The sequence below is a fragment of the Lynx rufus genome, unplaced genomic scaffold (genome assembly GCF_022079265.1).
Source record: "Lynx rufus isolate CCGP_SWC_20201006 ecotype Redwood Valley unplaced genomic scaffold, mLynRuf1.p SCAF_8, whole genome shotgun sequence".
Lineage (NCBI taxonomy): Eukaryota > Metazoa > Chordata > Mammalia > Carnivora > Felidae > Lynx > Lynx rufus.
In genome coordinates this window covers 134509103-134531942 of record NW_025814896.1, presented here as the reverse complement: position 1 = coordinate 134531942, position 22840 = coordinate 134509103, and the positions used below count along the sequence as shown (strand labels likewise).

The 22840-nt window shown below is 42.9% G+C and overlaps 1 protein-coding gene across 1 annotated transcript in view; it reads right to left on the bottom strand.

Moving 5' to 3' along the window:
- MBOAT2 (membrane bound O-acyltransferase domain containing 2) overlaps positions 1 to 22840 on the bottom strand; it is a 126481-nt gene that overhangs the window by 75653 nt on the left and 27988 nt on the right. The window contains exon 2 of the mRNA XM_047069236.1: positions 1091 to 1236. Within this exon, the coding sequence (XP_046925192.1) occupies positions 1091 to 1236 (146 nt within the window). The remainder of the gene's footprint in view (positions 1 to 1090; positions 1237 to 22840) is intronic.

Genomic DNA, 22840 nt, shown 5'->3' with positions numbered 1-22840 from the left:
TCAGAGGCCATCTCTATACCTCAAGACTCCACACAAGTGGCGGTGCCTAGCAGAGGACTGGCCACATGGCCGTAAGGTAGAGACTGAACAAATGATGCCTGTCTGATCTGTTATTAATTTCTAGGACACAACTGAATTGCCAGAGGCAAAAATCAGATCAAGAGATACCAGTATCTTCCAACCCTCCCCAGCATCAGAATCCACATCCTACCACAAAGGGCCACGGATTGCACGCCCCCCAACAGAGACTACAGAGCACACAGTGAGTGGGTCCTGCCCTCTCAGGGAATTTCTATCTCCGACAAGCGTCTGCAGAAGAGAGAGCCCGAAAGCCTCCTCCGTGAGCGTGTTAACCGTGCGGCAAACGCACAAGCAGCGCAAAGCTCTCGCGTAAAAAGGAAAATCCAGATGAGATCACCAAGAAGCCCTTCCGCAGAGAGTCTCTGCTGCCTCGCCAAGACTGTGTCTCTCCTCCTGATTTTTTCCGTCACACGACCAGTCACTGATGACACACGGGAAGTATGGTGTTTCTGTGCTTACGGCTCTCAGGGAAGCCCCGACAGCTAAGAAGGGAGTGGACTGAAGGGAACCCGTACATCTGACAGGGCAGAAGTAAAAGCTTTCCATTATACAGAACTCTTCCCCGTCAGACACAAACAAAATAAATGTCTTTTTTACTAAGGGCAGAATCATCTAAAAAATGGTAACAGAGTTCTATCAGTGGGTTTTTCCGGACTCTTCAAAGCCACTTGCCCAGAAAGAAAAAACTATTTTAAATGGTTTGTTTGTCTTGGCCTAAAAGATGTGCAGAATAGGTGAAAAGAACGACTCGTGACAGAAAAATGTGTCTGTATGTCTTTTTCCTTCATCTGTCCTATGTCATACATTATAAATAGCAAATTGCCCTCCGAGCCCAAACTGAAGACAGAGAGCCCATTCTCCACTCTCTGTTTTTTCTATGAAACATACAAATATAAAACCTGACCTGCAACATATAAGAACAGAACCCCACATGATGTATCTCTGTGCACACTCAATTCACAACGCTCTCCCAAGTCTTCATTTAAAGACCATCAAAATAATGACTTACCATCCAAAGCAAAAAAGTGCAAGATAAAGGCCCAAAAGGGTAGCAACGACATGTCTTATAAAACAGCTAGTTTTGCTTGAATGGAGGTAAGTTCGAAACCAAACGGCTGCTAGCAAGGCGAAGAGCTGGCACACGACAAAGTTGACCTGCAAAGAAAAATTAAAATTTCGTATTAGCAACACGGACTTGAATTCTTCACTCGCCACCACGCTTAAAGTCTCAGGCCCAGATCTTCTAGAGTTTACAAAAGAAACGAAACCAAAAGCAAGAACCGGGGCCTTCTTAGAGAGGACAGCCTCAAGGGCAAATGGGCCCGCGTGCACCTGCCTGTGCTCCAGGGCCAGGTGGCGTCCGGGGTGGAAAGGCCTGGGGTTGGGGGAGGCACCTGGAAGAATCTAGAAGATGTGGGGGTACAGACACAGAAAGAGCACAGGGTGCACCCTGTGGTTTAAGGGAAAGAGAATCTGGTCTTTATGACACAGGCAAGTTTGTCCAAATATGCCCTGGGTCAAGAACTGGTCAAGGCCCCTGAGGGTCTGGTGGAGTGCATCTTCTTCCACGTGGAGCTCCACCACTGAGGAACACTGGGAACCAAGTGCCTCAGCTCTGGGGGACCTCAGGGACGGGTTCAGAAGGCGAATGGATGGATGGAAACAGAGAAAGGAGGCTTCAGAAAGCAACAAGAAAAACACGGACCCTCAAGTCCACCAGCATCAGATTTTTGCTTTGTAACTCGCGGTGATGCTGCTCTTGACAGTGGGAACAAAGTGCAGGTGGCAACATCATCCCGTAACACGCCTGCCCTGGCCAAACAGGGCAGAAAAGGCTAAGGAGAAGAATCTCTTGTCTATTTAAAGACTCAAGGGGCACCTGGGTGGCTCAGTCGGTTAAGCGGCCAGCTTCCACTCAGGTCATGATATGAGTTCACAAGTTCAAGCCCCACGTCGGGCTCTGTGCCAACAGCTCGGAGCCCGGAGCCTGCTTCGGATTCTGTGTCTCACCCGCTCTCTGCCCCTCCCCCGCACACACTTTGCTTCTCTCTCAAAAAATAAACATAAAAAAATTTTTTGAAAAAAGACTCAAGAAAAAAAATCTCCATTTTTTTCTTATGAAAGATATTCTCAGAGACTGTTGAGGAAAATAGGTCTTTAAAAATCCATCTGACGTTAGGAACTTGCAAAAAACACAAAACAACAACGAAATCACTGTTTCGGGCCCCTCAACCAGGAACAAATCACACTATCTACATGTAGATGCTGCTATAGATCCATAGAGATGTCTCTGCTAAAGACACAGACAACTATGCGCTCTTTCTTGCATTACAAGGAGAAAAACAGTTGAACATTGTTGTACTTTGTCTAAGAGACCATTGTTCTTTGAAACAGTTAGACTCAATACAAGCAAATTGTCATTCCAACAGGTTCTAAGCACTTTTTCCCTCCTAAAAGGTTCTAACAATAATTTCTTCATTAAGCAAAAAGTAAATGCATCAGAAAAATGAATATTTTTGGAGGCGCCTGGGTGGCTCATTTGCTTAAGCATCCAACATCAACTCAGATCATGATCTCACGGTTCATGAGTTCAAGCCCCGCATTGGGATCACTGCTGTCAGCTCAAATCCCGCTTTGGATCCTCTGTCTCCCTCTTTTCTCTCTCAAAAATAAATAAATATTGGGGCACCTGGGTGGCCAGTTGGTTAAGGTCATGAGTCCAACTTCGGCTCAGGTCATGATCTCGCGGTTTGTGAGTTCAAGCCCCGCGTCAGGCTCCGTGCTGACAGCTCAGAGCCTGGAGCCTGTTTCGGATTCTGTGTCTCCTTCTCTCTCTGCCCCTCCCCTGCTCACCCTCTCAAAAATAAATAAACCTTAAAAAATAAGTAAATAAGTAAACATTAAAAAAAAGACAAATATTTTTGATATAAAAAACTAGTCATATCTGCAAAGCTTCTCACAGTTTAAAATTTTTCTTTCAAACATCCTTTAATTCAACAAAAATTTATAAAGCATCTACCATGGGCAAAGCATAGGAAAATCAAAAATGTGCAATTCCTAGTGCTAGGCCTGGATAAATTCAGAATCTAATGGGAAAAGCAAATCGGTACACAAGGAACTTCACCTCAATGATTAAAAAATCTTTTTAAAGGTTATATAGAAAGTGCTTTAAGAACACCCCACCAAAGGAAGGAGAATGAAGGGAGCATGAAGGAGCATGAAGGCAGGTGACATGAGTTCCTAATCATAGCTGATATCCACAGCCACATGAGCCATTGATCCCTGTGTCCCTACTTCCTCCTCTCTCCCCTCCCTTTCTGTCTTCATTTGTGTCTAATATAAAACAAAGCATGATAAGTATCACAGAAGCATCCTAGAGCCACTGACATACAGTGTTGTATCTTTGTAAATATCCCTTTCAACATTGTCATCTTACAGATAAAGAAAATGAGATCCGGTCTCACTCCAGACACTGAATCAAAATCTATGGGGGTAAACCCAAAAGTTGATATAAAAAACAAAAAACAACCCACATGTCTTGATAATCCTCAAGGTGTAAGAACCAACAGTGTCGGAAAATAGGGAAAGGGCATGTTAAACAAATAAACACCCAAACAAACAAACAAACAAAAACAATGTGAAGAAGCCAGTGAGAAATGGAAATGAACACAATGTGGAATCCTGGGAGAGGGGGGTCTAAAGGGAGAGGGGGGTTGGAAAGCGAGGGCTTTGCACATCATGCTGAGGCATTTACAGGTGAGCCCAAAAGTACTGAAAAAAACACTGAAATTTTTTAAAATAAAAAAAGGGATGTGGTCCTGCAAAGGCAGGAACAGAATAAGGATAGGAGGCTACACATCCAGATGTCCAAATACCCGTCTTGAAAGGTCTTAAAGGTAAAACTTTCCCAAACTGAGACTGTATCTTAGTCATTCTTTCATGGGTGGGGAAAGGCTGGGGAGACCAGTGATTACTGGAAAGGGAGAGACAGCAAGAAAGAAGGAACAGAACTACAGTGTCTGAAAATCATCATGCACTGGGTACTTGAAACTGATTGTCTCATTTAATCCCCAGAACAAGGTGCCACTTTCCATTTTACTCAACCAACTCAACATCATTTATAATAACAGGTGGTACCCCCACACTCAAATCCAAGTCTGACTAGTTCTAGGCTGTACAATGGGCTGCCCCTCCACTTCCAGAGAAAGTCTGAAGGTTAAGCTTGATCACCACAGGCGAGACTTTCAGACACGAGGCTATCTGCAAAATACCGCCATCCTATTTAACAAAACATCTACAACGGGCCACTTCCCATAGCTAATAAACTCAATGAAAAAGATCCTATGTGGAGTTCACACCCATTTGTTTTGACTTGTTACAAGTCAACCCTTTATACAAGCTTTCTTCTAGATGGAAAGAAAGACAAAAGATTTTATGTTCTTTTTTCGAAACTATTTTATTGAAATATACACACATGACCTGATGTGTCCTCAGAGAAACTGGCCCCAGTTATTTGGGAGTGGGGGAGGGGATGGGAGGGCAGGCAGGATACAGGAAGAGAGAAGGAAGCCAAGATGGATAACCTTAGCTAACTTAAGACTTACTGGTCACATACCTCACCGGATACAAAAGAAGCCTTTTTTGAAAAGTTGCACAAAAAAAGCCCTCATAAAAGCAACAGCTGCAAACCTTCCCAAGGATGCTCTTTAAGGAGTGTGTTTTACACGAGCTGGTGACAGAAGTATTTTCTTCAACACCAAATGACGTGGCTTGACCTCACAATTAAGTGAGTGTCTAGGTGTTCAACTGCAAAGCCTACTGCTCATTTATGCCACTCCAGTGTAACAGCTACAAGAGTAACTTATTTCTTACGGACATCCAAAGAAATGCTTAATATCCCCAAATAAATCTGCAAACACGTTTAGGGAGAAGGGCCCGAGACGGGGATGTAGGAGGCTCCTGGGCTCGCCTCCTCCCGCCTGACACACGGCCCCTCAGAATCTACCGCTACACTCAGAGCGATTTATAACTGTGTGAGGTACTGGATGGTAACTTCCAAGGGTGATCATTTCACAATATGCCTACACACCAAGTCATTATGTTGTACACCTTAAACTCATACAATCTCTTATGTACTCATATCTCAATAAAACTGGGGAGAAAAGTAGGTCATTTAAAAGCTGTTTCAAAGATACAGGTGCTACGAAAGAAAAGACTGGTAGATGTTACCATATAAAGATTGTTAAACTATGTATGGCAAAATGCAGAAAAAAAAAACAAAACTCAAAAAATAAAGGAAAAGTGTGAAAATATTTGCAGAACACGGGATAGAAAAAAAAAAAAGAGTCATTTACCTAATATACAAAGAACTTTTACATATCCACAAGAAAACTGAACTACTTAATAGCAAATTAAGCAAAAAGCATGAGCATTTACAAATGTCAATGTCCAGTAAAGATCTGAAAACTCTTCTCTCAACTCCAGGTAAGGCCATGCAAACGAAGGCAGGCAAGGAGATATGGAGCCCTGAGCCGGCTAAGGGACCAGGGCAGTGGGCAGCCGTCACTGCGGGCACACTGCAAGCTCCTGAAAGGAAGTTGAACGGCTATCATCGAAACTTAAAATGCACTACTCTTTCCTCAGAAAGCCACAACGTGATCCCAGACAAAGGGCATACACAAGCACCCTTCAAAACAGACACGAACGGTGTCTGTCTACAGGAGGCTGTGTGTTAAACAAACGGTGTATTTCCCATCTATAGAAAAGAAGCATCTCCTGTCAGTAGAAAGCAAGCTAGACAATTCAGTTAACGTAACCGGGGGAAAGGACTCTTCTTCGGGAAAAACTAAAGTCACACCCATCTCATCAACTCTGCTGGTAACACCGGGCTGCATGTCTAGTGCGACACCGCTCAGGTCTCCACCTGACTGACGGTCCTCGCTGCGCTAACCCATCGCAGGGCAGGGCCTGCCAGGGCTGCTCCCGGGGGTGGGGGGTGGGGGGGAGCAGGTGGCAGCAAAAGGAAGGCAGGCTTTCGTCTTAGGACACAGGGGACGGGCTTTGCAGACCCCGCCACAAACTCAGACCCGAAGGCTCTCCCACCTTCTCCCGGGCCCCTCGCTTTCTGTCCCAATACTTCCCCAGGCAGATCTCCTCTAACTGCTCCCCAGCATCTGCTCCTTGGGGACCCAAACGGACACAGCCATTCTAGGCAATTTACAATTACCTACCTGATCCTCACGTAAACCCTCTAAGATGGGCTCTACGGTCTATCTTAGAGGTGAAGAAACAAGAAACCAATGTGCTGCCTTCCACATTTAAGAACAAATTCCCAGGCACCTGGATGGCTCAGTGGGTTAAGCTTCCCACTCTCGGTTTCGACTCAGGTCATGATTTCACAGCTTCGTGAGTTTGAGCCCAGCACCAGGCTCTGCACTGACAGTGTGGAGCCTGCTTGGGATTCTCTCTCTCCCTCTCTGCTTCCCCCCTGCTCACTTGCGATAAATGAATGAGCATTAAAAAAAAAAAGTTCCCGAACGAATGAATGCTCAACTGTGGTGGCCATTAATGCTATTCACCTACCTCTGCTCGTCTCCTTCTGAGCACATGAAGACAGTGTCCCGACTCCCTGTCATGACCAGCCATGGCCAGTGAGTTGTGAGCACAGTGACGTGTGTCACTTCTTAATTACCAGAACAAAAACCTTCCAAGTTATCTTTCTATCTGCAATGTTCCAGAAACGATGAGCAAAGCCCCCCTGCCAACTCATAATTAGACAAGTGGCAAGACAGACCTTTGTTGTTCTAAGCCCGTGCGATTTAGAGACGGTTTGTCAGCCCAGCTTCATCTACTTCATCCTGACTGCTAGGATTACTAAAACTGTGTATGTCCTAGACAAGACCGCAAGAGATTATGTAAGCTTCTTATGTAATATAAATAACGTAACAAATAACATTAATTTTACATGAGATTTGCTACACAAAAATTAAAAACTTCTACAATAATAAAAGAAGACTAAAAGAGTATCATAAGTAACAATCTGGAAGAAAAAAATATGCACATGAGATACATAACAAAGGGCTTTAATACTCAAAATGTAGGGGCACCTGGGTGGCTCAGTCGGTTAAGACTCCGACTTTGGCTCAGGTCATGATCTCGCGGTTCGTGGCTTTGAGCCCCGCATGGGGCTCTGTACTGATGGCTCAGAGCCTGGAGCCTGCTGCGGATTCTGTGTCTCCCTCTCTCTCTGCCCCTCCTCGGCTCATACTCTGTCTGTCTGTCTGTCTCTCTCTCTCTCTCTCTCTCTCTCAAAAATAAACATTTTTTTAAAGTTTAAATTTTTTTGAAGTTCAAAATGTACAAAGAACTAAAGTCAATAGGAAAAAAATCGTAATTAAAAACTGGGAAAAGAAATAAACCATTCTCAGAAAGAAACTAAAAGTTAAATTGGATTTTTTAAATGTGGTTAAAAGAACTGCATAGATCTCTTTTTGATCTAAGTTTTGATGTGGAAGATCCCCAAGATATACTAGTAAGTGAGAAGCGCAGGCTGCAGAACAGGAGAAAAATCCAAACTATTTATGTATGCGTTCATTAATTTTATATGTACATAAACACAAACACACTATATAGTTACAATGTATATTTACATTAATTAATTCCATATTTATTTATTTCCTGTACTAATTATGAGCCTGCTAGGCACCCACGATGTGCCAGACATCAGCATGGTCTCCATGTAATCTATTTAAGAATGCCACACTTCACTAATCGTAGGTGCTCAACAAACACCAGCTGCGCTCCAGGCACAGGCCATGTGAGTCGCAGGCCGACCTCATATAACTCTCAGGACCATCTCGTGGAAGCAGGCACCTTGACCTCCAGAGCCCATGCTCCTCGCCACACGCTGCTCTGCTTTCCTGTGCGCGTGCACGGAACTTGGCACCAACTGTGGGACTTGTTACCCCTGAGAAGGAGATTAACGGAGAAGAGCGGGATTTGAAATACCCCAGGGTTGCCAATGCTGCACGTACAGTGAAGCCCCCTGTGCAAAGCCCTCTTTCTGACTGTACTCCCTCCGTGTCCCCTGCCAAGAATAAACTACCGGCCTTAAGTTGTAGCGCTCTCATGAGTATTGTCCTACGTCTACCACGTGTGTAATTTACATATTGTATTGCTTTGGACATTTTGAATTTTATAAAATGGTAAAAGACTCAAAGGATCTGCATTTTTCTTGCACTTAAGATCGGAGGCGCCTGGGTGGCCTAGTCGGTCGAGCGTCCGACTCCTGGTTTCAGCTCTGGTCGTGATCTCACGGTTCGTGGGTTTAAGCCCCATGTTGGGCTCTGTGCTGTGGGTATGGAGCCTGCTCGGGATTCTCTCCCTTTCTCTCTCTGCCCCTCCTTGCTCTAGCTCTCAAGTAAACTTTAAAAAAAAGATGCCACTACCACCATTCTGGTCCCGCTGCCCCATATTCTCGACGATAGTTGCTACTGTCAGACTTGTACTTTTTGCCAAGCTAATGGATGTAAAATGTTATCTCATCGTTTCATTTGGCTTTCCCCTGATCACCGGTAATCGGTAAAAATAAAATAGCATTTTTCATGTTTATTGGACATGCAGTTCCTTCTTTATATCCTTTGCTCATTTTTCAAATCGGGTTGTTTTCTCAATGACTGTTTTAAAGACTTAGGTATTCGAAGCTGATATTTGCAAATAACTTCTCTTGGCCTACGGCTTGCCTTTAATCTTTGTTTGTGGTGTCTTTTTCTTTTATTTATTTTTGGGACAGAGAGAGACAGAGCATGAACGGGGGAGGAGCAGAGAGAGAGGGAGACACAGAATCGGAAACAGGCTCCAGGCTCTGAGCCATCAGCCCAGAGCCCGACGCGGGGCTCGAACTCACGGACCGCGAGATCGTGACCTGGCTGAAGTCGGACGCTTAACCGACTGCGCCACCCAGGCGCCCCTGTGGTGTCTTTTTCAATAGAAATTTTTTTTTATGATTTGTGTGGTCTTCAGTTTGGGGTTTTTGTTTTTGTTTTTTTTTTTTTAGTATGGTTGACATACAGTGTTATATTAGTTTTAGGTGTTCAACACTGATTCCACAAGTTTATTCAATATGCTACATTCACAAGTGTTGGCTACCCTCTGTCAGCATACAGTGCATTACAATTTCACTGACTATGAAATTCCCTGTGCTGTGCCTTTTATTCCTGTGACTTATTCATTCCATAACTGGAAGCCTGTATCTCCCACGCCCCTTCACCCGTTTCGCCCATCTTCCCACCCCATCTTTAGCTTTTGTTTTCTGCACTACACACACAACCGTATTTATTACATGAATACACAGACACGTATCTATCAATTTGTGGAGTCGGTATTTTTAAAAAACAGAAAATAAGTTCAAGTGTGATAGTATCACTGAATTAGATCAAACCCAGAATTCTGAATTTCCTACTGAAAGGCGTTCCAACATTTATCTGTGTCCACCTCCTACAAATACCTTCATGCTCCCAGCACTAACGTTTTCTGATTCTATCAAATAAATGTTGTCACGTTTCACAAAACTTAAGTTATCCTCACAGAATTAATGTGAGATAAATGTTCTCTACCTTAAAGGAAACAGCAAGCATGGGAGATTAGGAATCCAGACTTCTTGGCTGTGTCTTATGCTTTTTTGTTTAGTCCCAAAGTTGAACCCGATCCTACCATCTTCCCATTTTTACTAAGGGTGTCTACACTTCAACTAATGCATAGCTAAGAAAATGTTATGCTTTAAGTTTCCTTCCTTCCCTAGAACATGAGGAGGGAATTTCAGAGGTGTTTAAATGCATGTCAAGGGGTGCCTGGGTGGCTCAGTTAGTTAGGCGTCCGACTCTTGATTTCGGCTCAGGTCATGATCTCGCGGTTGGTGAGTTCGAGCCCGGCATCGGGCTCTGCGCTGACAGTGCTGAGCCTCCTTGGAATTCTCTCTCCCTCTCTCTCTGCCCCTCCCCCGCTTGTGTACTTGTGCTCTCTCTCTCTCTCTCAAAATAAACTTTAAAAAATATTTAAAAAAATAAAACATATGTCAAGTTATACACTTATCATCGTGCAATCTTCTGGACAGATCTGTGCTGTCCAATAGATCATCAGCTACATGTGACTATGAGCACTTACATTGTCTACTCAAAATTGAGATCTCAAATACTCACCAGACTTCAATGACATAGTATAAAAAGGAATGTAAAACACCTCATTAAGAATTTTGTTTGTTTTTTAGTGAAAGAGAGAGACAGTGTGTGTGCAAGAGCGGGGGGAGGGGGAAGAGACAGAGAGAGAGAGAGACAGACAGAGGGACAGAATCTTAAGCAGGCTCCACACAGCGTGGAGCCCATCGTGGGGCTCAATCCCACAACCCTGGGATCATGACCTGAGCCAAAATCAAGAGTTAGAAACTCAACTGACTGAGCCACCCAGGCGTCCCTCTGTAATAATTTTTATACTGATTACAAATCGAAATATTTTTAACACGGGGATTAAATTAAATACATTATGAGCATTAATTTCACCTGTTCCTTTTTACTTTTTTAATGTGTCTACTAGAAAATTTTAAATTATCTATATGGTTGGCATTCGTGGATCACATTGTATACTTATCGCACAGCCACTGGCAAAGCTGATATACTGCACTTTTTTATTTTAATTCCAGTATAGTTAACACACAGCGTGGTATTAGTTTCAGGTGTACAAGACAGTGAGTCAACAATTCTCCACATTGCTCAGCGCTCACAAATAAGAAACGTTCTCTCTGCCCCCTTCACCGATTTCACCCATCCCCCCACCCACCTTTCCTCTGGTGACCACCAGTGTGTTCTCTGTAGTCAAGAGTCTGTTTTCTGGCGTGTACTTCTCTTTGTTCATTTGTTTTGTTTCTTCGGTTCCACGTGAGTGAAATCATACGGTATCGGTTTTTCTCTGACTTACAAATAAATAATAAAAAACCTTAAGTTTAGAGTAAAAAAACCTAAATCTCGAGGCGATTCAAGAGGAGTACAATCCTCTCAACATATTAACAAAAGTGGCCCAAAATATCAACCACTACCTCCGTATCTCTTATCGATGGGATACAAAATATGCTTTGACGTTACTTTTCTATAGCGTAAGTGGCTTCTGGATAGCGTGTTTACATCCTCCACCAGTGGCTTACAAGGTAAACAGCCAGCCTTTGGGAGACCCGTAGCGGTGGGGGGGGGGACAGGGCCACACGGGCTGTGGTCAAGGAACAAAGGTCCTCCAGGCTCCACAGATGGAACGACCCTTAGCATGTTCGGTGCTGTGCTCGAATCTACGTGTGAAAGTCCAGCTGTACAATCCTCACCCAGACAGCCAGTTAGAAGCGGAGTCTTGGATACTGGCCCCAGAAATTTTATTCCCCTAGTCTAAACCAGGACCTTGAATTTTTTCTTTTTTTTTAAATTTGTCCCCAGGTAAAACTTGTGTGCAGCTATGTTTGGGAAACATGTCCTCAGCAACCAACCTCAAATTCAACTAGCTACGATGGGCCTCAAAGGCAAGACAAAAAAAACACTTTTTAAATCTTCAGGAGATAATACAAATTAAACCCACATAAAATACCATTAGAGGGGCACTTGGGTGGCTCAGTAGGTTAAGCGTCGGACTTTGGCTCAGGTCATGATCTCACAGTTCATGGGTTCAAGCCCCACATCAGGCTCTGTGCTGACAGCTCAGAACCTGCAGCCTGCTTCGGATTCTGTGTCTCCTTCTCTCTCTGCCCCTCCCCCACTTGCACTCTGTCTCCCTCTCTCTCTCAAAAATAAACGTTAAAAAAAAATTTTTTTTTTAAATATCATCAGATACCCATCAGATTGCCAAAGTTTTAAGACTGACAATACTAAGCGTAGACTACTATGCGGACAATGGGAACTCATACACTGCCAACACGCAACTACTCTGGAAAACAGCCTGCATTTTCTGACGGGACTGTTTCTGAAGATATTCCTACCCTACAACTCAGCCACTTCCCTACTTACAGGTATAATATGGGAACCAGGAGACGTGTACAAGAATATTTAAAACAGTGTTGTTCGTTATAGCCAAATGCTAGAAAAAACCCAACGCCCATGAACAATAAAATGGCTAAATACGCTGTGGTATATTCACACGATAGGAGGCTACGCAGAACAATGAAAATGAAAGAATTACAGATTTTTTTCACAACATATGGATTAAACTCAACACGCAATGTTGTATGAAAGAAGCCACACATCTTTTGAATCCACTCAGAGGAATACACACAACATAAAAACATATATTCACAGAAAGTTCCCCCAAACAAGCAACAAACCGCATTGTTTTGGGGAAGCCTGCATGAGTGGTAAAGCTATAAACAGCATGAAGTGACTATCACTGGAGCCATGAGAGTGATCACGATGGAGGAAGGGGTCCGGTTACAAGGAGGAACGTACAGGGTGGTAATATTCTATTTCTTGGCCACGGTGGTTACAAAGATAACGATTTTTAGTTTTTTGTTAAACTTTACGTATCAGCTATGATAGCATTAGGTGCCGTAATAAAGAGGCACACAAAAATGAGGTTCAGGTAACAGTCCAAAGCAGACATTCCTGGCCAGCGGGCAGCCTTCCCAGGCAGGCGACATAGGGGTCCTTGCTCCCTCCATGCTGGGGTGCCACCATCCAGAACCTCATCGTTGCTTCACCCAGCCGTGGGAAGGGAAATACGAGAGCATCAAAAAGGCACACTTCTTTCTCAAGAGCCCCAGCCTGAAAACGGGGCACAGATCGCTGTGGGCAGAGACGGTGGTGGACCCCACCACAGTGCGAGGCCGCCAGGGCCCCGTGGCCGGGCTGTGTGCCAGGACAGGGAGACACCGACTTCTGCTGGAGAGCTAGCCGTCTCCACCACCCTGTCATTATGTCTCATCTACTTTCCCATGTGGATATGACATTTCACAATTAAAAGAGTAAAATGAAACACTAGCTGTATCTGCCCAAGTAGTCATGAGTCTGCCCCAAGAAATGAATTCAAAATGTCACTTTACACACACAATTAAATTAGGAGGCCAAGGCATGAAACTGATAGCATTAAATTGTTATGCATGTATCTACGCCTTAAGTTTACTATGAATGTTTAAACCTATAAATCTTCATGTTAGCAGTGTCCTAAAAGACCAACTGGTCCAGCCCTCAGTCCATAGAGTGTTTCCCTCAGAAGCCGCCTGTAGATAGATGGTCAATCGTCCACCTCGTGACTCCAGAGACAGGACAGGACGCTCACTACTTCCCAAGCCAACCGTTCCATTGTGGGAAACCACTAACTTTTCCAAAATGCTTCCCGACAGAGGCCTGAACTCTTCCTCCAAGAAGTCCTCCTTGCCATCCGTCTGGCCTCTGTCCCCGCCCAGGCCAAGTCAAGTGTCCCTCGATGGTCCCACAGCACCCACACACACTCAGTGTGCTCGTCTATCGTGTGCACTTCCCCACGTACACCTCTACGCTCCTCAGTGGGGCACAGAATCTGGTATAATACACACAAACTTTCTTTCTTTTTTTTTTTTTTAAAGGAATTGGCCCTATCTGTGTCTTCTAGAAAGACACAAAATAAGCCTAACTACCTTTCCACGAGGATGACTCCTTTGACGATGTGCCAACTTCTTTCCACAGTAAGCCACAGCGGCTCATCAAATGCCATTTGGAGAAGAGCATTCCAGACTTTTGACCAACTATTTCCAATTCATGTACACACTACTCAAATACAGAAAAACAGGTATTTCCCTGCTTTTGATATAACAATTTCTGAATCCTACAACACCAACATACAGCTTTCTTAAAGTCACAACTAGATACTTCGTTAACTGTATTTTAGATGACAAAAAACTGCTTAGGAATTTATTACTTGCTCTGACACCCACCAGGAACATTAAAAATCATGAAAAAGAATTCCAGATAAAAAGTTCTAAGGAAATATAAGTGGGGGAAAAAAAAGACTTAAAAAGCATAAAGTTTAGCTTAGTTAAATATTTTCTTTGGAGAACAGGTTAAGAAGAGAGTTCAGTCCTTGTTTCAAATGCATCCATTCTCAGGGAGTGGGGAAATAGAACTTTCTATATACTCTCAACACTAATGGCTTTTTTTTGAATGTTTTATTGATTTTTGAGAGACAGAGACAGAGCATGAGCAGGGGAGGGACAGAGAGACAGGAAGACTCAGAATCTGAAGCAGGCACCAGGCTCTGAGCTGTCAGAACAGAGCCTGACACTGGGCTCGAACCTATGAACCATGAGATCATGACCTGAGCCAAAGCCGGATGCTTAACTGACTGAGCCACCCAGGCATCCAACACTAATGGCTTTTAAATGTTCAAATTAAAGTCAAGAATTACATAATATCTCCATAGTAAAGAGATAGAGAATACCTCAAACTATATATATAAATTTTTTTAATGTTTTTTTAATTTATTTTTGAGAGGGCGCAAGTGGGCGGCGGGGGGACAGAGAGAGACAGAGGATCTGAAACAGGCCCCGACAGCATCAGCAAGCTCGATCTGGTGCTTGAACTCACAAACCATGAGATCACGACTGGAGTCAAAGTCGGACGCTCAACCAACTGAGCCACCCAGGTGCCCCCTCAAAACAAACTTTAATAGATTGCTCTTTTTCTTTATAAACCTTAGTTAATTAATGATCTTATTAATTCTAAATATTAAACACCATTCCTGCTCACAAATGATTGTGCTCAGATGGAAAAACTATCACATAAACCCAATTTCCCAAATTGTGAACTGAAATAGTCTATCAGAAAACAAAAACTTGATGGCTTTTTGTGTAGCAACTAAGCATCAGGTCCAACGTCACTTGGCGGAATATATCATGACTATACAAATAAATTAAGAGGAGAGAAGACTTCAATATAGACTCAGGAGCAAAACATCACACTCAACTCAACTAAAAATACCTATAGTTTTCTAATGACTAGGGGAACAGGAATTAAAAATAACTGCCCAACAGAAGTTTTTTGCTTGAGATTTAAATGTCATCCTGAATACACCAATATAATTCCCTTTTGTAGCATGGGTGGTTTTAATGCTTTGGAGGTTCCGAAGAGCTAAGCAGAGCATCAGAACCCAAACAGAGCAAGGGTAGGAAGATGGTAAGGCAAAAGAGAGTCAAGTAGCTTAACAGGCTTTGGAGTCCAACTGCTAACTAGCAGTATGCTCTTGGACGATCTGCTTAACAACTCTTAACTTCAGCTTAAAAACCATCTTCATAGAGACAAACAACAACCAGCTAGAAGATATAATGGAAGGAAAAAAACCCATATACAACAGCATCCAGAAACACTAAGTCCCTAAAAATAATCTTAAAAAGAAATGGACAATATCTACATGAAGCAAATTTTAAAATGCCACACAGAGGAAGAGATCCAAAAACCACTTGACTAGAAAGGGCAGCCATTCTCAGAGAGAAAGACTCCAGCATCATAAAAAATGTTCATTGCTCCCTACGTCAATCAGTAAATGTAAGTCTAACACAACAAAAATGTCAGTAGGCTTTTTAGAAAAGAAGAAGATGATCTTAAAATTAATACAGAAATATAAACAAGTGAAATAGCCAGGAAATTATTTATAATGAGAGTGGACTTCCCCTGTCAGAGAGTAAAGCAAATTTAAAAGCTAGAATGAAGACCAGACAAAGAGACAGATCAATGGTACAGAAATGGAAGTCTAGAGACAGATTCAAACACATCACGGGCATGCAGAATATGATAAAGGTAACGTTTTAAAGTGTTCTGAAGCAAAACCAATAAAAAAAATTAGATGCAATTCTGGTACATAAATATGAATATAAAAATTTCCCTAACTGCCAAACACTATAAGCAAAGTAAAAAGATAAACAACAAACTTGAAAGGAATACTTACAAATCATACCATAAAAAGCTACTTTCCTCAATATATACAAAGCTCCTACAAATCGATAATAAAGAGAACAAAATAATAGAAAAATGGGCATGTGTATGTATATACACAGTCAGTTCTCCTTCATATGAAAAGATGCCCAAACTCTAAAATAAGGTAAATGGGAATTAAAATCAGAATAAGGTAACGTGTCACCTATCTAATTGGGTAAAATAAACTTCAAGAGCACTCTGCATTGTCACATGTATGAGGAAGCATTGCTGGTGGCAGTGTATACTCACAGAATCCTGATGGAGAACAATTTGGCAATGTGGGAGAGGATATATTTAATGTTATGTATATGTATTGCAGCATTCTATAATGGGAAAAATTGGAAAAGACAGAGACTGGTTAAAGTATGGTACATTAAGTCAATAAAATGCTAAACAGCCATCAAAAAGAATAAGGCAGCCCCATAAGTACTGAGATGAAATGATCTAGATTTCCTGTAGCAGCAGACCGCTGTCCCTGCCAAGAACACCCTGATTTGGTTCAGTTACCAGGCAGCCACTTGCCTCAAGAAAAACTAGACCCTTTTCTAGTGCCACGGGGTGAGCAGTGACTGATCTCAGACAATCACTGCCAGCAACTAATTCAGGACATGTACATGTGCCGCAGTTCTGGTCCATGAGAAATGAAGCTGAGGGTTCTTGGGAAAGTCTTCCTTACACGTAAAAACGACACGACATAGATATATGGGCTTTGCCCGGGGCCTCTGCAATTTACATGAGACCCGCTGAATGGGAAAGGCGCCTGGAAGTTAGTTGGGACGCTGCCTAAGAGAAATAAGGAGGACAGCAGAAGAGAAAGACCGAAGAAGCAGGCTTTGATAACACATTACGCTGCTGAGTTAACCGATCCTGGAACATGCTATCCCTGAGCTTTCACAAGATCACAGACATCCCCTGGGGGATACCTCTGCAAAGATACCCCCGGGAATGGTAACACTGGTTGCCCTTCAGGGTAGAAGACAGGAGTAAAAGGAGACTTTTCTCATCGTATATCCCTGTCTACCTTTTTATTTTGCACCATGGGCATTTATTGTCTGTCCCCAAATAATTACATTTTTGTAAAGTGACACATGCTTGTTTTCGAATTTCCAAACATAAAAATTGGGCACCAAGATTTAAGATAATTATCTCATCTGCCTACACTGCCTCTGCATCGCGAGTTTCATCCCACAAATGTCACGTCATGGCAGCCAGGTCTCAAAGGATATAAGCATTTTCAAATGGGATTAGGTCACTGCTATATACAAACAACCCTCTCATCAAGCATAAAGTAACTTAAACTCCACTACTGTCAGAACCAACTTTAGTAAGGTAATACAAAGCTCTTCAATTGGAGAACTACAACCTCCTCATACAGAGTAAAAATAAATTCAAACCAAAAATCTGGAAAGTTGGTTTTTATAAACCACCATAAAAATCTACAGATTGCCCAGTAAGAGTAACATTCACGGGGCATCTGGGTGGCTCAGTCAGTTGAGCGTCTGACTTCAGCTCAGGTCATGATCTCACACTTCGTGGGTTCTCAAGCCCCACATCGGGTTCTGTGCTGACAGCTCAGAGCCTCGGAGTCTGCTTCAGATTCTGCGTCTCCCTCTCTGTCTGTCCCTCCCCCACTAGCACTATGTCTGTCTGTCTGTCTGTCTGTCTCTCTCTCTCAAAAATAAACATTAAAAAATGTTAGAAGAAAGAATAATATTCTTCACAAAACTCAAATTGGACGCGTAAAGTGAATTCTTTACTGTACCCTCTTCGGCCTCATCATTCTGCCAAACCTGCCCCTTCCCTCTTGGGGCCCCATCTTAATTAACGGGATCACTTCCACCCAGCTCCTCAACTAGAAACTATGGAACATTTACTCATATTTTGGGGCTCCCAAAACTTTTTAAACCATTCCTACACAGGGGCACCTGAGTGACTCAGTCGGTTAAGCGTCTGACTTCGGCTCAGGTCATGATCTCACGGCTCTTGAGTTCGAGTCCCGTGTCAGGCTCTGTGCTGACAGCTCAGATTCTCTGTCTCCCTCTCTCTCTGCCCCTCCCCTGCTCACGCTCTGTCTCTCTCTCTCTTTCTCTCTCAAAAAAAACATTAAATCATTCCTATACAGCACTTGTCACTTGTCTGACTTCCCTTGAGACTGTGAGCTTCTCAAGGCTTGAGAATAAATTCTGTTCATCTCTGCGTTCCCGCCTGTCCCCGAGTGAAGTGTCTGGATCCATTTGTGCTGCTAATTCACTGAAAGAAAAAGTGGGGGGCGGGGGGGGGGGGGGGAGTCATGCCTCAGTGTTTGCTTAAAATCCAGGAGAGCAGACCATTAAGAATATAACAGCTCATATTTATCTTCCATCCCTCTTAGGGGCGTAAAGCTCTTCCTAGTAAGTGCTACCGTGAGAAACTTCATAACCAGAAACTTAAAAATACACATAGAAGCATAAGGATGACTTCTATTCCACATTCAACAAACACTGTTCAGGTACAATGACCAACGCAGACATGGTGGTTCTTGCACTCACACAATCTACAGGCAGCACAAAGACAAATGAAGAATGGTGATGGCTGCAAAGAAGGGTGGTGGGTCGAAGAGTGACGTCATGAGAACACAAAGTAAAGGGACTTATGTGGCGTGCCTCTCTGGACTATATCTTATCTCCTGAATTATATGGCAACTGCCTGAATTATATGGCAACTCCCACATAAACAAACACACTGGGCTTAGGCAGCAAAGCACCCTGCTCTACTGGGACAGGCACACACCTAGATACAACATTCTTTCCTCTATCATTGCCAGGCAAGGGCACACAGAACAGTAAGGCAAGAGCCAGACCTCCCACATCCTCCTACTCCACAGTGAAATCCAACATCATTAAAAACAGCCAGACTCCCAGGGGTTTATTAACTGACAGATCCTGAAGCATAGTCTCAGATCATCCACAGAAATCAAAAAGCAGTAAGCCTTTCCAAATGCACAGAAGCAGAAAGCAAGCGATTTAATCAAGACCTCAAAGAGGTGAAAAGTACCTGTCTTCTACCCACCAGGTTAACGTGAGCTTATGTCCTTTAATTTAACTCTTAACCATCCATGTAAAACTCCTGGTAACTAGTTAAAAGGAATTTATTTATATTTGCCTATGAAATCAAAAGGTGCTAGATTAACGCATCCACAGCTGCTAGATTACAAAGCTCAAGTAAAGGCAATCTGCTGAAACAAATTTAATCCAGATAAAAATAAATAAACTCACCACACACACATCCCAAAATATCACATGAGCACAGACACAAAGAAAGGGTTAGTCTGCTTAACATCTACAACACTTGTCAAACTTACTCTGACATATGACTAATAAGTTGCTCATCCCTGAAGAAGAGAAAGGGGATAAGTACAAGAACAAGGAGCTACTGCCCCCTTTTATTAAGAGGGTTTAGAAAGTGTGTATCTGTGTGTGTGTGTGTGTGTGTGTGTGTGTGTACCCCTTAGTATCTGTCTCTTCTATGGTCACAAATAATATTAGCAAATCGGAATACTTGTGACGGGAAAAAGTAAGAGTCTAAATTCACAACGACTGGATAAACAAATCGTACTGTATCCTACAATAGAATGTTACTTAGCAATAAAAAGGAATGAACTATTATGACACACACAACAACATGGATAAATCTCAAAATAATTATATTGAAAAAAAAACAATGAGGACTATGTGCGGTACAATTCTATTTATATAAATTTCTCGAATAGGCAAACCATTCTACAATGACGAAAAGCAGATCAGGGGGTGCTTGGAGATGCAGGTCAGGGGGAAGCAACAGGGAGGTGTGACTAAGGGGCACTTCAGGAGTGATGGGTATGTGCATTATCTTTATCGTGGTGAGTTGCTACGGATGGGTACTTGTGTCAAAACATCCACTTTTACATGTTAAATATGCACAGTCTACTACCTGTCAATTATACCTCTCAAAGGCTGTTTAAATTTTTTTAAATAGGGGCACCTGGGTGGCTCAGCTGGTTAAGCATCCAACTCTCAGTTTCAGCTCAGGTCATGATCTCACCGGTTCATGAGCTCGAGCCCCACATCGGGCTCTGTGCTGGGATTTTTCTCTCTCTCCCTCTCTCTGACCCTCCTGTGTGTGTGCACGCGCTCTCTCTCTCTCAAAATAAATAAACTTTAAAAAAATAAAAATTTTAAAATAAAAATCAACTCACGTTGACCATCCTGGGGGTTTAAGTGAAAACGTGGTCGTGCGATTGAGATTACCTTTACTTTTAGAAGGCTATTTCATTTATTTCACTTACATATCATGCTTGTGGACAAGCAGTTGACAACAATATGGGAATAAATACAGATAGGGAACACCTACAGGCTTGTATTTCCTCCCTGTTCATCACTGTCATGATTCAAAAGGCTAGACACATTTTCGTGAAAATTCTTCAAGTTTCTCAGAGAGTCTCTGTGACTCAATAAATGTCTGGTCTTCAGAAAGAATGGAGCTTAAAGATCATGCAGCCCAACGTCCTCAGTTTACAGACGTAAACTGAACATTCCATCCACTCCTGGCGAGTTCATCTCCATGTTGCCGACACTTCCCTTTTCAGTCATTTTAGTCTGGACCTCTCCGTTAGGCTTCTGACTCATTTAATCGACTGCCCACTAAACCACCTCACCTCAATATCTAATAACTCTCTAAAACCGGCTGTGGTCCAAATGGGAACTCTTGATCCCACCCCTGACCCCAACCACCAACTTCTTACTCCAAAATTGACACATCTCAGCAAACGCACCATCACAAAATCAGTCGTTCAATCGGAAGCCTAGCAATGAACCCTTGACGACTACTTATTCCTCCCCTTTCACACTGAATCCAGTCCTAAATCCTTGCAGCTCTCTCTCCAAGTTCTGCCAGCCACGCACGTCCTAGCTCCATCTCCGCTGCCGCCCGTGCCTCCCGCCTGAGCACCTGCAGGTCCCCTTGTTTCCGCTCTCGCCTCTCCAAGTCAGCCACCGCACGCAGCCAGTCATGTGACCACATCAGTCCCCAGCTTCAAATAAGCTAGGCGACTGCCCATCGTAATTCAAATAAGCCTTTTCTCTGCCCTCCAAGAACCAGGCCCCCTTCTCCAGCCTCGTCTACCACTACTCCTCTCACTGACCATCTCTAAGCCATACTCATCTCCAACACAGCAAACTCATTTCCACCTCAAGGCCAAAGTCCCCCACCCTAACCCCACACCTGGAACGCACAAAACACAGATACTTCACCAGTGACATCTAAACTCAAACATCACCTTCCAAAGCTTCGCAGACCTCACAGGCTAAAGCAGCATCCCCAGTTGGCTGGGATCATATACCTCATTTGATTCACTTTAGGGTACGTTATCACTAAAATTATCTCCTAAATTTGATTGCTTATTTATATTTGCTAATAAAATTTATTTATTAATGTATTCATTCCTGCTATCTATCAGAAGCGTTAGCCCAAATAAGAATAGTGGTCCTTTCCCAATTTAACTTGAAAGCACTCATATCCAGGGACCTACGCACTACTGGGTAAAAAGCACCCACCCTAAAAAGTCAATTTCAATACTATTAATTTTATACAGCTTCGAATCATGCAAAAAACTCACTGGGTTCCCCTGGGCTGCCTCATTAGCACCGGATTTCACGTCAATACAGTATCAGCTTACACATATGTTGATTTGATTTTGAAATTATACTGCCAACCACCAAAATCAGTATACTTTTCATTAAGGCTCACGTCAATATTAAAAGTATTAACTTTTCATGATTAGCTTGAGCTCTCAGATGCTGCCCTTGGAATACTCAGCCGTTAAGCACTTATATAATACATTATCCAAATGAGCCAAGATAAGCATTTTTAATTTCTCACTTTTTTTTAAAGAACTTTTAAAGGTTTCAGACATTGCTATCAAAAAAATATCACAAGTGATCTGTAGGTCTCTCAATGTCATACACTGTACATTATTCTACAGTAAATCTTTAAAAATAACCCCAGAATATGGGGCGCCTGGGTGGCTCAGTCGGCTGAGCGTCTGACTTCGGCTCAGGTCAAGATCTTGTGGTTTGTGACTTCGAACCCCGCGTCGGGCTCTGTGCCGAAAGCTCAGAGCCTGGAGCCTGCTTCGGATCCTGTGTCTCCCTCTCTCTCTGCCCCTCCCCTGCTCATGCTCTGTCTCTCCCTCTCTCTCAAAAATAAATAAACATAAAAAAATTTTTTTTAATTAAAAAAAAATAATAATCCCCAGAATGCACATTTCATGAGAACAGGGGTTTTTGTCTATTTTGTTTACTGTAACCCTTAGCACCTATTCCTGGTATATGAGCAGCACTGAACAAATATGTGTTGTTAAATATTTGCACACTACTCACATTTGGTCTTACTGTAATCAGATCACCATATCATTCCAAATGTATGTATAAGCTCTTATTCCTATTGCTTGATATAATTTTAATATTAAGCTTGCACCGAAAAGTAACTCTTTGATGCAATCACAACCAAAATGGACTTCCAAATTATGTGGTGATGTCTGGAGAACTGATCGCAAGGGACTGACATCTGTCCTCGTCACATAGGGTACGCAGAGGAGGCAAGACTCCACACAGTAGCGATACACGGTCTCTGCCACCAAACTCCTAACACGAGTTTCTGCTCTCAGGCCGGGGAGGAAACACAGCTGGAAGACCATCTGTACATCCCAAATTATCAAATATTTACACCAACTCCGAGGTGAACGTTAAGCAGCTCCACACAGCTGATAAAGTCAA